Genomic DNA, 15,329 nt, shown 5'->3' on the forward strand with positions numbered 1-15,329 from the left:
CGTTCCAGCGTTGGTGTTGTTTGTCAGTGTGCTTGTGTGTCATGCAAGAGAGCTCAGTTTTAATACGAGTTTTCTTATGTAATGTTTGAGTTTAAGGATGTTTGGATGTTGAGAATCTGAGTGAAAGTAAAAATTTAAATGAGGAAAAAGATAATTTTGTGTTCACAGCTGATGTTGTTCCTGCAGCGGCCACTAGGTGTCACAAGAGAGGCGTATTTTACTCAATACGCATTTTAAAATATCAGAAATTTACTTTTTATTTACAATCCTAATTTTTTTTTGTCAGAATATTAACTTTGATTTTCCTCTTTATATATTTATAGTAAAAAACTGTCCAAACAGTCATTAAACACATACATAGATAAAACAATACATCAATAAAATACAAAAATGTAAGAAATCTAGAAATAAATGTATGAGGCAATTTTTTTATATAACAACACTAATATAATCATTTACGGTGGCTTTCCAGTAAATTAAATACAACTGTTATTTTCAATCGGTTACCTTGATTTTGTTTTTCTTTTTGTCTTTGAAATACTATTTTTTTTTTCATGTTTTAAATGTCTTATTTTATAGAGTGGTGCTGTATGATTACTTTTACCTAAAACATTTATATTTAGTTCTATATTTCTTACATTTTTACATTTTATTTCTGTATTTTAATTTGTTAAAAATCACAGTTTGCTATTAATTGTACAAGCAGTCAAATTAAACATACACATCAATGAAATAAAAAGGTAAGAAATTATTTGGATACTTATTCATAAAGCACCGCTCGTCACATGCTTTCATATTTATTCATATATTTCTTAGTTTTCCCATTTTATTTCTGTATTTGTAATATTACAGTTTGCTATTAAAAGTACAAACTGGTTATAAACAAACATAAAATAATAATAAATAATACATAAATAAAATATTAAAATGTAAGAAATATAGATATAAATATGTGTTTTAGGTAAGTTTATTCATCAAGCAACAACTGCCGCATACTTTTATATTTATTTCTATATTTCCTACACTTTTACATTTTATTTATGTATTTGTTTAATATCACAGTTTGCTATTAAAAGTACAAACAGTGATTTTAAACAAACATAAAATAATAATTAAAAACATACAATTTTAAAATAGTGCTGTATAAATAAACTCGCCTCATACTTTTATATTTATTTCTTTATTTCTTGTATTTCTTGGTTTCTTGAGACAGCTGTAGTTACGCTGTGTGGCCGCTGGGGGGCAGCAAGCGGCTGCAGTTCAACATGACAACGTGTGAAGTCAAAAACAACAGCGAAGCGTCAGACTTTCAAAATAAAAGCGTTACTCCGGAGACGTGGCTCCATGACCAACAAGAGAGTGACACACACACACACACACACACACACCCCAGAACATCCACCGTCACACCGCTCGCACCATGGGCTCCCCGGTTGCCTCAGCTCGGGCTCCCCGGCTCGCTGCGCTCTGTCTCCGGACACTCCCGGAGCTCCGACACGGCGGAAGGAGGCTGAACGTCCAGGCGGCGACAGCTGCGGGGAAGCTGAAGAGCATCGATGACCTGCCGGGACCGAGTCTGTCCACCACCCTGTACTGGCTGTTCGTCAAAGGATACGCGGACAAGAGCCACCTGCTGCAGGTACACAGTGAAGTGAGGTTTAGAGATTCATTGTTGTTTGATCACAGCAGTGTTTGACCCACTTCTGTAGAACAAGAGAACAAAAGATGCTTTCATGGCTGGAAACACCTCCGACGGTTCAGTCTGGTGCTGCAGATAGACATTAGATCAACTTTCTGCTGCACGTTCTCTCTGAATTAAAGCTTTTATTTATGTTCCTATATCCTTTAGAATATCTTTACTTATAAGATGAAGATTATATGAGGGGTTAAGTTATAATCTTACCTCTGTGGGCGTCTCTAAACTAGTAATTACTAATAAGTGTTGAGTAAGAGAGAAAGAAGGAGTGAAGCTCCTGTCACATCCTCAGGGAGATGATTTCTGCCAGACATCTGTGCATTTTTGAGCAGATTCTGAGTTTTGGTTGAATATTTTATTGTAGTTTATTGAGTTGTAAAGTAACTAAAGCTGCTATAATGTGATGAAGTACTGAATAACTGCACAAGTACTAAAATGAGAACAACTGATATTATTCTCTAGGGTTTACAGAGGAATCTTTATGGGCCCATCTGGCGCTCCAGGTTCGGCCCGTACGACATCGTTAATGTGGCGACTCCAGAGCTGATCGCTCAGGTGATCCATCAGGAGGGGCGCTACCCGGTCCGAGCCGAGCTGCCTCACTGGAAGGAGTACCTGGACCTGAGAGGACGGGCCTACGGTCTGCATGTGCAGTGAGGAAACACTTTTTATTTAACGACCACAACGTTGAGATTTAACACATATCTTCTTTAACTGAAACATCTTTTCATAGAAATGACGTTGAGGCCACTGTAGCAAGTGTTCATGAGAATATACCCTTAAAACCTTTAAAATGTATTGGTGGAGTTCCTCAGGGCTCCCTCACGGTGCCCCTCTAGTTTGTAACCTGAAGGCTCTTTTACTTTGTAGCACAGGACCGGCGTGGTACAACATCCGCAGCGCCCTGAACCCCAAGATGCTGAAGTTGCGGGAAGTGACTTCCTACGCCCCGATCATCCACCAGGTGGTCGGAGATCTGCTGCGACGCATCGAGCTCCTCCGAAGCCGCAGTCAGGACCAGACCACCGTTTCAGATATGGCTGCTGAGCTCTACAAGTTTGGCTTTGAAGGTGTGTGTTGCTTCATATAAAACCAGACGGTGAGCTTCACTTCAGGGGGTTTTTATCCGTTTTAACTTTTCTCCCCCTGCAGGTATATCCTCCATCTTGTTTGAGACCAGGTTGGGCTGCCTGCAAGAGGAGATTCCCAAAGACACGCTGCGGTTCATCACTGCCGTCAACAACATGCTGACGCTGTCCGAGACTGTGGTCCTCTTCCCTCGCTGGAGCCGTGGCGTCCTCCCCTTGTGGAATCGCTTCGTTCAGGCCTGGGACGACCTCTACGATGTGGGTACGGTACAACAACAACAGGAAAACATGAATTATAGTTTCAGATTTGGTCACAATATAGATAACTTTCTTATTTATGTGTTTTTCTATGGCAGCCAGGACCCTCATCGACAGGAGAGTGGCTGAAATTGAAGCTCAGGTGTGCAGTGGCGAGCCGGCAGAGGGCATGTACCTGACCTACCTGCTGTCCTCTGACAAGCTGTCCAGAGCCGAGGTCTACATCAGCCTCACTGAACTGCTGCTGGGAGGAGTCGACACGGTGAGAAGGAGGCTGGTGGTAACGGTTCATACCTGCACACCGTGAACACAGTTATGCTGACACATTGGGTGTCTGAACTCACCAAATATATCACTCCGGGCTAATTGGAGCTAAAATTGGCACCATATACACCATTCTTAGAGACTTACGACCAAAAAGTGAAAGCTAAATGCGTTGCTGTCGGATGACATAAACTCCACTGCTGACATTTGGCATGAATCATCTTACTCACATAATTGTATTGAAAAGGTTACAGTGTGGATTTCTTCACTGTGTCCGAGAGACAGATTTTGTTGTGTTCGTCAGAAAACATCATACGTGCTCAGACAGCTTTCAAGAATCTCTCACACACTACTGTTGTGTAAGTAAAGCTGTTGGGATTTGTAACAGCAAAGAACACTTCACCAGCATCTGGGCCAGGAGCACTTCTTGGCAAGGCAAACATAACCTGCAACAACAGAAAAGGAGGCAGACACGAGCACAGGGATGATCACAGCTGCTTTGTTGTAGTAGCGTGATGAGCACCCGCAGAGCTCGTCTGGCTGCATTCCCAGGTCACGTTGAGGCTTGTTGACATCAGTTAGCCGCGAGCAGGAGTTTTGTGAAATCATGGTTATCTCAGCCGTGATGGTTCCAGAGGCTGAGGTTGCCACAGTCTGATTGATGATCACAATCTGAGTCATCAGCATGGAGAAACAGAATGGATGGATTCATCCAAGGTCAGCGGATCAGATTCTTATTGATAGAAAATGAAGTTCTTCTTCTCTCTCTTTCTTCTTCTGCCTGATGTCAGACCTCCAACACCTTGTCGTGGGCGCTGTACCATTTAGCGAAGGACCGCTCGGCTCAGGATCGACTGTACAGCGAGGTGAACTCTGTGTGTCCGGACAGACGGGAGCCGACCACAGACAACCTGACCATGATGCCCTACCTGAAAGCCGTCATCAAGGAGACGCTACGGTGAGCTCACAGCTGTTCACTTTTGTTTACATGTCCATCAGTTGTTAGCTGCAGAACGACCAGTTGTTACTTTTATTTGTCCATCAGTTTTTAGTTGCACATGTCCATCAGTTTTTAGTTGCACATGTGCGTCAGTTTTTAGTTGCACATGTGCATCAGTTTTTAGTTGCACATGTGCATCTGTTGTTAGTTTCACATGTCCATCAGTTGTTAGTTGCACATGTCCATCAGTTTTTAGTTGCACATGTGCATCTGTTGTTAGTTTCACATGTCCATCAGTTTTTAGTTGTACATGTCCATCGGTTGTTAGTTGCACATGTCCATCAGTTGTTAGTTGCACATGTCCATCAGTTTTTAGTTGTACATGTCCATCAGTTGTTAGTTGCACATGTGCATCAGTTGTTAGTTGTACATGTGCATCAGTTGTTAGTTTCACATGTCCATCAGTTGTTAGTTGCACATGTCCATCAGTTGTTAGTTGCACATGTCCGTCAGTTGTTAGTTGCACATGTGCATCAGTTGTTAGTTGCACATGTGCATCAGTTGTTAGTTGTACATGTGCATCAGTTGTTAGTTTCACATGTCCATCAGTTGTTAGTTGCACATGTCCATCAGTTGTTAGTTGCACATGTCCGTCAGTTGTTAGTTGCACATGTGCATCAGTTGTTAGTTGTACATGTGCATCAGTTGTTAGTTTCACATATCCATCAGTTGTTAGTTGCACATGTCCATCAGTTGTTAGTTGCACATGTCCGTCAGTTGTTAGTTGCACATGTCCATCAGTTGTTGGTTTTATTTGTCCATCAGTTGTTGGTTGCACATGTCCAACACAAATACAACTAAACTTGGGGTTGCCTCACGAGAAAAACTCATACACATTTGATTTGATTTGTTTCTTCCTCTGTTTTTCCCCCACAAAGATACATTTCCCACCAGTCCAACTTGTTCTAACTTGTAGCTCTGAAATCATGAGTTTGTGCTTGTGAAAGTAAAAATTCTGATGTTTTTATACCCTTAGATTCTTTAACTGAGCCTCTTTGTGACTAGGAGTGTCTCATTTGGGATTTTAAGGTATTTTTTCCCAGAAGGAGAATTTATAGCGGGTCAGAACAGGACAGGAGGGAGCAGGAAGCCAAAGATCCTCTGAGCCAGCTGAGTTAAAGAAAAATTTCCACTTAATTACTCACTGTTTCTTTTTCCAAACTCTCAGCAGTCATCTCAAAAACCAGTGCAGAAAGAAACATGACCTGTATGTGTGTTGTGTTCTGGTGCACTGACTTTGTGGGTGTTATATTTGAGTCAGTTCCAGTATCAACACAAGCGGTTACTTGTGTTTGTGTGGTTGTATTTCTCCACAACAATGGTGGCAGCAAAAGCCGTTAAGTGTGTGGAGGATTTTCAGATCTGCTGTTTTTCATTTTCCTCATGTCACATTAGTCCATGAACGCCGTCAGCCACATTAGATATTTGCAGATGAGACTGCATGAACTTGTTTGTATTTGACTTTAACGAGGAGTTGACGGCACATATAATTTAATGTACTACTAAAAGTATTTACAATGTAGTATACTTCTTTAGAGTACACAGAAGTACAACTTTAAGGAAATTAAATTTGAAGCGCACTTGTTTTAAGTCTACCTAAATAAACCTATAATGAAGAAAGTGAAGTAAACGTTCTATAAATACACTAAATTGATCGTTTGAATATTCTTAATTTAACATACTTTTTAAAAGCATACATGTGTATAGTTTAGAATATATACTTACAACAAAGTGCACTTTAAAGAAACACACTACATATATTTGTTTTTCATACACTGAAGTTGAACTCTTGGATATCTGTGTAATGTTTTAGTGTTACTGATCTGACTACATTCCTACGCTGTTCTTTTTGGCATCGGTTGTTAACTTTGTCATCTGGCACAACAGACATGAAGTAAATTAGGTGTCAACAGAGATAAAAACCAACATGAGAACGAGCTCCAGGTCACGTCGTTCTCTGATCGTCTGAGTGTCTCTGTCTCTCTCCACCAGTCTTTATCCGGTGGTGCCTGGAAATGGACGATTCATTTCGGAGAATGAGGTGGTTGTGGAAAACTACTGGTTCCCAAAGAAGGTAGGAAAGCCAGAACGGTTGCCAGAGTAAATAAAGTACTTTCCATTATGCTTAAGATTTATTTTCAATTATGTCATAACAATTGGCTCAAATAAGCTGTTCTCAAATACCAAAGATAGCTGGAAACTGTCTCCTCAGAGTTTAACCGAAGAAGCTGATGTTTAAAGACGCGTCTTTCTTTTCAGACTCAGTTCCACCTGTGTCACTACGCAGCCTGTCACGATGAGATGGAGTTTGTCGACCCGGAGCGCTTCATCCCGGATCGGTGGCTCCGCGACGTGGCGCCCAGCAGCGGCCACTACCGACACCACCCGTACAGCTTCATCCCATTCGGTGTCGGCGTGCGGGCCTGTGTGGGGAAGAGGGTGGCGGAGATGGAGATGTACTTCGCTCTGTCCAGGGTGAGTCTCCAGTCCTTCAAATGTCGTCCAAGAGCCCAAAGTGAAGTCTTCAAGAATGACCCATAAAAGCAGCAAATCTTTTGACGCTTTAACTTTAAATTTGGTTAATTGATTATGGTCTTGCAGTTGATGCAGCACTATGAGGTCCAGCTGGAAGATGAAGCTTCGGTCGTGGAGCCGAAAACTCGAACCCTGCTCATCCCTGCGAAGCCAATCAACCTGCGCTTCCTGTCCAGAGCCTGAGGAGGGCGCCGCTGAGGGTCAACACAACACGTCATCGCTTCCACTCCACCAATCACAGCCCAGTCGTGTGTTGTTTTTTTAAACCCTTCACAAAATATTTTATTTGCTAACGATTAATTTCAGACCAAAGTCAAATACTTAGTTACTGTATTTGAGTACATGTTTCAGGTATTTGTACTTTACTCGAGTATTTATTCCCCTCTGACCTTTCTCCTCCTCACGTTTTCAAAACAGGCTCATCACTTTAGTTTGATGCATTTGAGGGGAATGATGGATTATTTTTATTTGCCGTCATTGTACAGGATCAATCTATCTATCCGTGCAAAGCTAACTGAAGCTAACGTCATATTAATATAATTCAAACCTCAGAGGGAGACTTTCACTGTGATACTCTACTTTTACTCAAGTTAATTTGACTCGACTGATTCTCTTTAGTCTTTTAATTGGAGTGTTTATCTTTGAACTTAATGAATTTAATGCTCAGACTTTGCCTTCTGCACGATCACATGATAACATGATAACATATATAATCACTGCATGTATTCAGTACATCCTCGTTCAGCAAAGCTTTCCCGCCTGGTGAACTTTGTGTTTACGCAGATTTGATTCATCGGTCTTGTTTGCAAAGAAGCCGATGAGTCAAAGTTCGATGAGTCAAATCTGGTTTGACATTAATAAGAAGGTGTGTTTTCAGTAGACACTCACTGTTCCCCTCTGGCTTAATAACTGATGAGTTTGAGGATTTATTTAATGTTTAATTTGAACTTTGTTCCCCTTAATTGTTTTTTTTAATTGTTAACAGAAACTTTAAGGAAGTGGGAGGAAAGGAAGTCATTTAACAGCTTTTATCTGTTTCATTTTAAATCACTGTTATATTTTAATACAGCCACAGCTATAAACTTTTTCTTGCACAAGATTTATTTTTTACACCAAACGTTGATTTAACGACTTAAACAACTTTAAAGAGTCTAAGGGCAACGACAGTGTGTGAAGATCAGTTTGTAGTTATTTAGTTGAACTGTTATCGCTGTAACACTCCTGCACAGTTATCTCTGACGATGTTCTTACAGAATAAATGACCTTTATATGTCGTCTTTCTAACAATGTGAATATTGTTCTCCTAAAATGCTTGTCTAAAATGTCATTAAATTTGAAAGCTGCTACACAAATAAATATTCATATATTTAATGTATTTCTGTCCCGTCTGTCTTTCATTCTTCTTGTGATGTTGATTCATGTCAGTTAAATAATGAAAAGTTAATATTTTATTTGTCTTGACTTCAGTTAAAGATGTTTTTATGACCTTCCATACAGAACAAATGTGGAAATAAAGTAGTTTGGGATCTGCAGAGTCTGTCGCCCTCTGCTGGAAACACTGGAGTGAAGTTTTAACAGAAAGTTGTTTTTGTTCTTTAAGGATGTAGTTACAGTCTCTTCCTGCAGGGGCGCGGTTGTGTTTAGGTGTAGTTACAGTCTCTTCCTGCAGTGGCGCTGTTGTGTTTAGGTGTAGTTACAGCCTCTTCCTGTAGGGGCGCTGTTGTATTACAGGTGTAGTTACAGTCTCTTCCTGCAGTGGCGCTGTTGTGTTTAGGTGTAGTTACAGCCTCTTCCTGTAGGGGCGCTGTTGTGTTATAGGTGTAGTTACAGCCTCTTCCTGCAGGGGCGCTGTTGTGTTATAGGTGTAGTTACAGCCTCTTCCTGCAGGGGCGCTGTTGTGTTACAGGTGTAGTTACAGTCTCTTCCTGCAGGGGCGCTGTTGTGTTACAGGTGTAGTTACAGCCTCTTCCTGCAGGGGCGCTGTTGTGTTTAGGTGTAGTTACAACCTCTTCCTGCAGGGGCGCTGTTGTGATTAGGTGTAGTTACAGCCTCTTCCTGTAGGGGCGCTGTTGTGTTTAGGTGTAGTTACAGCCTCTTCCTGTAGGGGCGCTGTTGTGTTTAGGTGTAGTTACAGCCTCTTCCTGCAGGGGGCGCTGTTTGTGTTTAGGTGTATTACAAGCCTCTTCCTGCAGGGGGCGGGCTGTTTGTGTTACAGGTGTAGTTACAGGCCTTCTTCCTGCAGTGGGGCGCTTGTTGTGTTACCGGTGTAGTATACAGCCTCTTCCTGCAGGGGGGCGCTGTTGTGTTATAGGGGTAGTTAAGCCCACCTTCCTGCAGGGGGGCGCGGTTGTGTTAGGTGTAGTTACAACCTCTTCCTGCAGGGGGCGCTGTTGTGTTTAGGTTGTAGTTACAAGCCTCTTCCCTGTAGGGGCGCTGTTGTGTTTAGGTGTAGTTACAGCTCTCCTGCAGGGGCGCTGTTGTGTTAGGTGTAGTACAGCCTCTTCCTGCAGGGGGCGCGGTTGTGTTTAGGTGTAGTTACAGCACTCTTCCTGCAGGGGGCGCTGTTGTGATTAGGTGTAGTTACAGCCTCTTCCTGTAGGGGCGCTGTTGTGTTTAGGTGTAGTTACAGCCTCTTCCTGTAGGGGCGCTGTTGTGTTTAGGTGTAGTTACAGCCTCTTCCTGTAGGGGCGCTGTTGTGTTAGGTGTAGTTACAGCCTCTTCCTGCAGGGGCGCTGTTGTGTTTAGGTGTAGTTACAGCCTCTTCCTGCAGGGGCGCTGTTGTGTTATAGGTGTAGTTACAGCCTCTTCCTGTAGGGGGCGCTGTTGTGTTTAGGTGTAGTTACAGCCTCTTCCTGCAGGGGCGCTGTTGTGTTATAGGTGTAGTTACAACCTCTTCCTGCAGGGGCGCTGTTGTGTTTAGGTGTAGTTACAGCCACTTCCTGCAGGGGGCGCTGTTGTGTTTCCTGGCAGCTCGTCATTAAATATGATGCAGCCTTTTTATTTAGCGTCACTTCTTGCAGTGGAGGCCACCGTCTCCTCCCGCCGCTCCGCGAGCCTCCATCCATCCCTCCATCATCAGCCTCCATCAGCCTGGTCTGCAGTTAGCGCGCCTCCTCCTGGCATGTTTAACCCGGGTTACCGCTCCTCTGGCCCGGTTTGAGTCCGTCCCCCGGCTCATGGAGGAGTAGTCCGGAGGATCCAGCGCCCTGCAGGCTGCCGCCGGGGCAGAGAGGCGGCTCCACGCCGACGGGAGGACCACAGGTCCGGGGAAGAAGACGGTAAAATGGCCGGTGTTTCGGGCTCTGGAGGATCCGTTTGCCGTCATGTGAGCGCGGACGAGGCGCGTCGAGCTGTCGGGGATGATGAAGGTGAGCGGACTCTTTTGTTTCACACACCTGCTGTCACACATGATGGAGGTGGGTGTAGCTCCAGCTCAGATGGAGGCCGTGCTGGGTGGAGAGCACGGAGGCTCTGATTGAGGTCAGCCGGCTGCGTGTGATGGAGGCCGGGGTCGGTGGTGTCTGACCCAGGCGGCCGCAGCAGGGTCCAGAGACGGATGGATGGATGAGGTGATGTTAAAATGTCCGAGCGGGCCATGAAGGGGTCTCCAACAAACCAGGAGGACTGTTGACAGTCACAGGTGTCTAATCTGTAATCTATAATCTATAATGAGATTTAATACAGGATTAATCGATCAGTGGGATTAATGTGGAGTGATTGATCATGGAGTGATGTCATGTTTCACTCAGCAGGTGGAGGAGGTGGTTTGGTTGGTGGAGGTGTGTGAGGCTGGATGATGATGTCATCTGTTTCATATCAACCTGCAGATGCAGGAATCTGACGTCACTGGATGTAAACTTCATCCTGTTGTTCTGTTGAGGAAGAGCTGAACGACTTTGGATAAAAATATAAAAATCTGATGCAATATCAATGATGTAAATATATTAGACGTAATGATCCTTTTTACAGTATTATCCTCATTTTGACACAGTTCACCTTTAACGAATAAGTATGCAGGGTTTTTTTAAATGTTGTGGAAAGATTTACTGTAGAAAACAAATGATTAGAAGTGAACAAATGTCAACATATCTATTCTAAATTCTTAAATTCTTCTTATATAAATAGAATCTATGTACATCCACACATTTTCATACATTTTCACAATGAGCCCTTTAATCTGGTTATAAGAAACATGTATGTAATATTTAACAGTTTCACGATAAGTTTATTATTTCTTATAGAAAATGACACCAGAGCACTGAAATAATGAACTACACTGTGAATTTAAGAGTTATGAATGACATGAAGAATCTTTTACAGTATTATAATCTTATGTTTTCATAACAGTGCTTATTGGACATCAGCTTTCCTATTGGTCGGCTACTTTAGCATTTTTTAAATTAAAACAGTTTGAGGATCGATTACAAAACAGATTAGAAAAATATTTGTCAGATTGAAGCAGCGCAGAATCAGAAATCCTGACTTTGAGTCCTCGAGCTATAAAAACACTGCAGCCTACGTTTCCCACAATGCAGTTCAGTTGTTTCTCTTCTTTTTTTAATTAATATTCCCACCCAATCAGATATAATCCCTATGACATCACCGTGACATCATCATGGTCAACAAAATCTTCTCCGGCGCCTCAGAGAAAAACTGTCGAGTACATTTCATATATTTTTATTTATTATTTAAAGCTCGTTCATTTCCTGAAGCTGCCATTTGACAAATACGTCCAGCAAAAAAATCCCCAGAATGCATTGCAGCTACCAGCCAGGTGCAGTTTTTGATAACGGCAGCTGGACTCTGACTGAACAATCATCACCCTGGAGGTCACTGAAAGGCATTCTGGGAACTGTAGGACGAGCTGAGTGCGATGAGTTGAAGCACAGTGACGGCAGACAGAACTCCTGGATGTTTTGGATCTTTTCAGACAGAGTTATGAAACACACGAGCGTCGGCCTGATGGAACCCTGCAGACCTTGAACTGCTCTTTGTGTATTTACTGTGTGTCAGGCGGACGTCTTATCAGCGCAGTCAGGCGGCGGGGCTCGACCACGCAGCCCGCCGGGGAGGAATGAAAATGCCACAACACGTCGCTTCGGATCTGCTAGTGGGTCAATGTGGTGCTGCTCACATCCTCCCCCTCCCTCACCTCCTCCCTCACCTCCTCCCTCACCCCCTCCCTCACCTCCTCCCTCACCTCCTCCCTCACCCCCTCCCTCACCTCCTCCCTCACCTCCTCCCTCACCTCCTCCCCCTCCCTCACCTCCTCCCTCACCCCCTCCCTCACCTCCTCCCTCACCCCCTCCCTCACCCCCTCCCTCACCCCCTCCCTCACCTCCTCCCTCACCTCCTCCCTCCCTCACCTCCTCCCTCACCCCCTCCCTCACCTCCTCACGGCTGTCTGGGTCTGATGCAGAAGAGGAGGTTTGTTCTCCGGCTGCTGCAGCTTCGCTCTGATAAACAGTCTGCAGGTCCAGCCTGGAACTGAATCATCGATTATGTATCAGTGAGATCAAACCTACAACTTCTGCTTCATCCATCAGACGTGTCGCTCGTATCGGATCACTTATTTGTTCTGTTTAATCCACCCAATCAGAATACTCAAGTTTGAGTGGGTCAAATTTGTGAGTGAGGTTGAGTTTAGGCTAAAAAACACTTTGTCAGGGTGAGAAAGACATCTTGACGGATGGAGCTGATCTGACTTCCTGTGAACAGCTGGCGGTTCTGTTGCCACCAGAAATATCTGAAATATTTCCAGATTTCTCAAAAAAAACCATTTGTTTTTGCCACAGTAACAGCTCTAAATGTCTCAGGTGTCCTTAATAATATGCAGTGGTTTGACTCGAGCTGCACTCAGCCGGTCGATCGCCTTATTCTCTTTTTAAAGATCAGTAATATTTATTATGGTTTGCTGTGAAAACTCGTCCTCCTGTTGTGAATATTTGCATTCCTGTCCAGAAACCTGCAGGTTCATAAAACACTTTGTCAGGGTGAGAAAGACATCGTGGTCGCCAGAATGACGGCTGGAGATGATCCGACTTCCTGTGAGCAGCTGGCGGTTCTGTTGGCCCGGGTGTCTTCAGAAGAACCTACGTTTTACCCGACAATAACGTCTCTGAATGTCCTCAGCTGTCCCTGGTTCAGTCTCATTGTACATGTCTCCACAGGAAACAGCTGGAAACGTCCCCAGATGTTTCAATAATCAGTAATATTTATTATGGTTTGCTGTAAAAACTCGTCCTCCTGTTGTGAATATTTGCATTCCTGTCCAGAACCTGCAGCGTCAGCGAGACATCCCCACCTCCCTCCACCTCCCTCCACCTCCCTCCACCTTCCTCCACCTCCCTCCACCTCCCTCCACCTCCCTCCACCCTGGCGGAGCAGCTGTGTGGACATGAAAACACACCGGCTGTGTTCTTATGTTGCATCGCGTGTTGTTTTGTGTTTCCTGCCAGCAGCAGCAGCCGTCTGACAGTCTGCTGGTGTCCATGTCAGGGTTCTGCCGCGAGGCCTTCAGGGTCCAGCGGTGATGATAGGTGCACCGACGTGGGTTAATTAGTGTTGAGGCTCAAACAGCGAGCTGCCAGATGTTTGCTCTGTATTAGTCTGGAGTCAGGACTGTAACTGATCCGCCTCAGACCTCCGACTCCATTCAGCTGCAAAGTTTGACACTTTTCTACTAAATCAACTGATAAGTTCTTCTTCTCTTTCCACCAGAGAGGTTGACGGGACGTTTATCTCCTGACACAAATATAAAAGCAGCGGTGGACTTCAGTTTCACCTCTGTGGCCTCAGCGGAGGTGAAACAGATTCTTTGAGTGTAAAACTGGAAGTCACACGTTCAGACTTGGCTTCATTAGTCCGCTCAGCTGAAGCTGGAGATAACTGGGTCGACGGCGGCTCCTGTGAGGACACGTGGGCCGATCCTGCACGTGTGCTGGACGTCGATCAGCTCCAGATAATTACAGCAGTGTTTGTTAATTATTGACGAGGTCTGGTGACGGCTGACGGCTGCTGTTGTTCATCAGTCGTCTTTTCTCAGGATGTTTCTGTCAGGTGGAGATTTAAATGTAGATTGTAGGAAAATATTGTGACTTTTTTGGAGTTATGGGGCGTTCGGTGTGTTAACGACTTCCTACTGATCGGATCACTGGAGCTAAACTTGGTGAGATGGATGTCGTCTGTACAGAGTGACAGGAAGTAACACCTGTCGCTTCAGGTGCCTGAGAGGAAACGTTACGTAAGATGATCACGACCCCAGAAAACACGAGGGAGGAATTATTATTCTGTCTTCAGGGAAACAAAGTGCATTTTTCTGATGATCAGAACCGTGTTTTTTAATCTGATCGCAGATAAAATAAATAGGTTCAGGAACTTGATGAGCCGTTAATTGAAACACTCAAAAGTACAAGTTCCTCAAAGTTTTATTGAAGTACAATACTTGAGTTGATGTACTTAGTTACATTTCATCACTTTTTCAACATTCTGTGAGGAAAACGATCTGTGTGACGGACAGAAACGGATCAGAACATGAGTCGTAATGAATGAATCTTCTTGTTGGAGGTTAAAAAGTGACTTGTAGTTTAAAAACATTAGTTTATGTGATGAAATCCTGCAGGAGAAGAATATAAATGTCCCGCTGATGAACAGAGAAGCATCACGAGCTTCTTCTGACTCGATCTCATCTCGACACCTCAGAGATATCCTGGTGGTTTCTTTTTCTAGCGCTGCGTTCTGGTTCGTCCTCCGTGGGAACAAACATCATTGATATTCCGGAGCGGCTCCCTCAGGGCGGCGGTGGACGAGAGGGGGAACAGTTCAGTCATACTGAGCAGAGAGAGAGAGAGAGAGAGAGAGAGGAGTCTTTGTTGTGGAGGATGGTGCTCGCTCTTATGCAAGAATGCTTTTAGTTCCTGGAAGTCCTCAAACGCGCCGCTGCAGGTCAGAACAGCTGAGAGCGAGCTGCAGGTCAGAACACCTGAGAGCGAGCTGCAGGTCAGAACACCTGAGAGCGAGCTGCAGGTCAGAACAGCTGAGAGCGAGCTGCAGGTCAGAACACCTGAGAGCGAGCTGCAGGTCAGAACAGCTGAGAGCGAGCTGCAGGTCAGAACACCTGAGAGCGAGCTGCAGGTCAGAACAGCTGAGAGCGAGCTGCAGGTCAGAACAGCTGAGAGCGAGCTGCAGGTCAGAACAGCTGAGAGCGAGCTGCAGGTCAGAACAGCTGAGAGCGAGCTGCAGGTCAGAACAGCTGAGAGCGAGCTGCAGGTCAGAACAGCTGAGAGCGAGCTGCAGGTCAGAACAGCTGAGAGCGAGCTGCAGGTCAGAACACCTGAGAGCGAGCTGCAGGTCATCAGGAGGAAACAGGTCTGACAGTCGATGGTTTCATCTGATTGATCGTGTCAGTAACAGTCCTGACTCGCCTCCGGCCTCACAGCGTCCGGCTCAATCTCATTATCTTTATTTATGTGGTGACAGACCACACAGG

General features: G+C 44.4%; 2 protein-coding genes across 2 annotated transcripts in view; both read left to right on the top strand.

Annotated features, from left to right (window-relative positions):
• The first annotated feature begins 1,402 nt into the window (after window positions 1-1,402).
• cyp27a2 (cytochrome P450 family 27 subfamily A member 2) lies at window positions 1,403-8,213 on the top strand. The gene is made up of 9 exons (XM_030409806.1): window positions 1,403-1,639; window positions 2,159-2,349; window positions 2,567-2,766; window positions 2,849-3,046; window positions 3,141-3,304; window positions 4,098-4,264; window positions 6,299-6,380; window positions 6,566-6,781; window positions 6,908-8,213. Exons 1-9 carry the CDS (start codon window positions 1,421-1,423, stop codon window positions 7,022-7,024), a joined length of 1,554 nt encoding a protein of 517 aa, XP_030265666.1. The 5' UTR covers window positions 1,403-1,420; the 3' UTR covers window positions 7,025-8,213.
• Window positions 8,214-9,816: 1,603 nt separating this feature from the next.
• The window catches only part of tmem198ab (transmembrane protein 198ab), a 23,070-nt gene continuing 17,557 nt past the window's right edge, over window positions 9,817-15,329 (top strand). Inside the window, exon 1 of the mRNA XM_030409823.1 lies at window positions 9,817-10,209. The gene's annotated coding sequence lies outside the window, so the exon portion shown is untranslated. The remainder of the gene's footprint in view (window positions 10,210-15,329) is intronic.

This window comes from Sparus aurata, chromosome 24, assembly GCF_900880675.1.
Source record: "Sparus aurata chromosome 24, fSpaAur1.1, whole genome shotgun sequence".
NCBI classification, from domain to species: domain Eukaryota; kingdom Metazoa; phylum Chordata; class Actinopteri; order Spariformes; family Sparidae; genus Sparus; species Sparus aurata.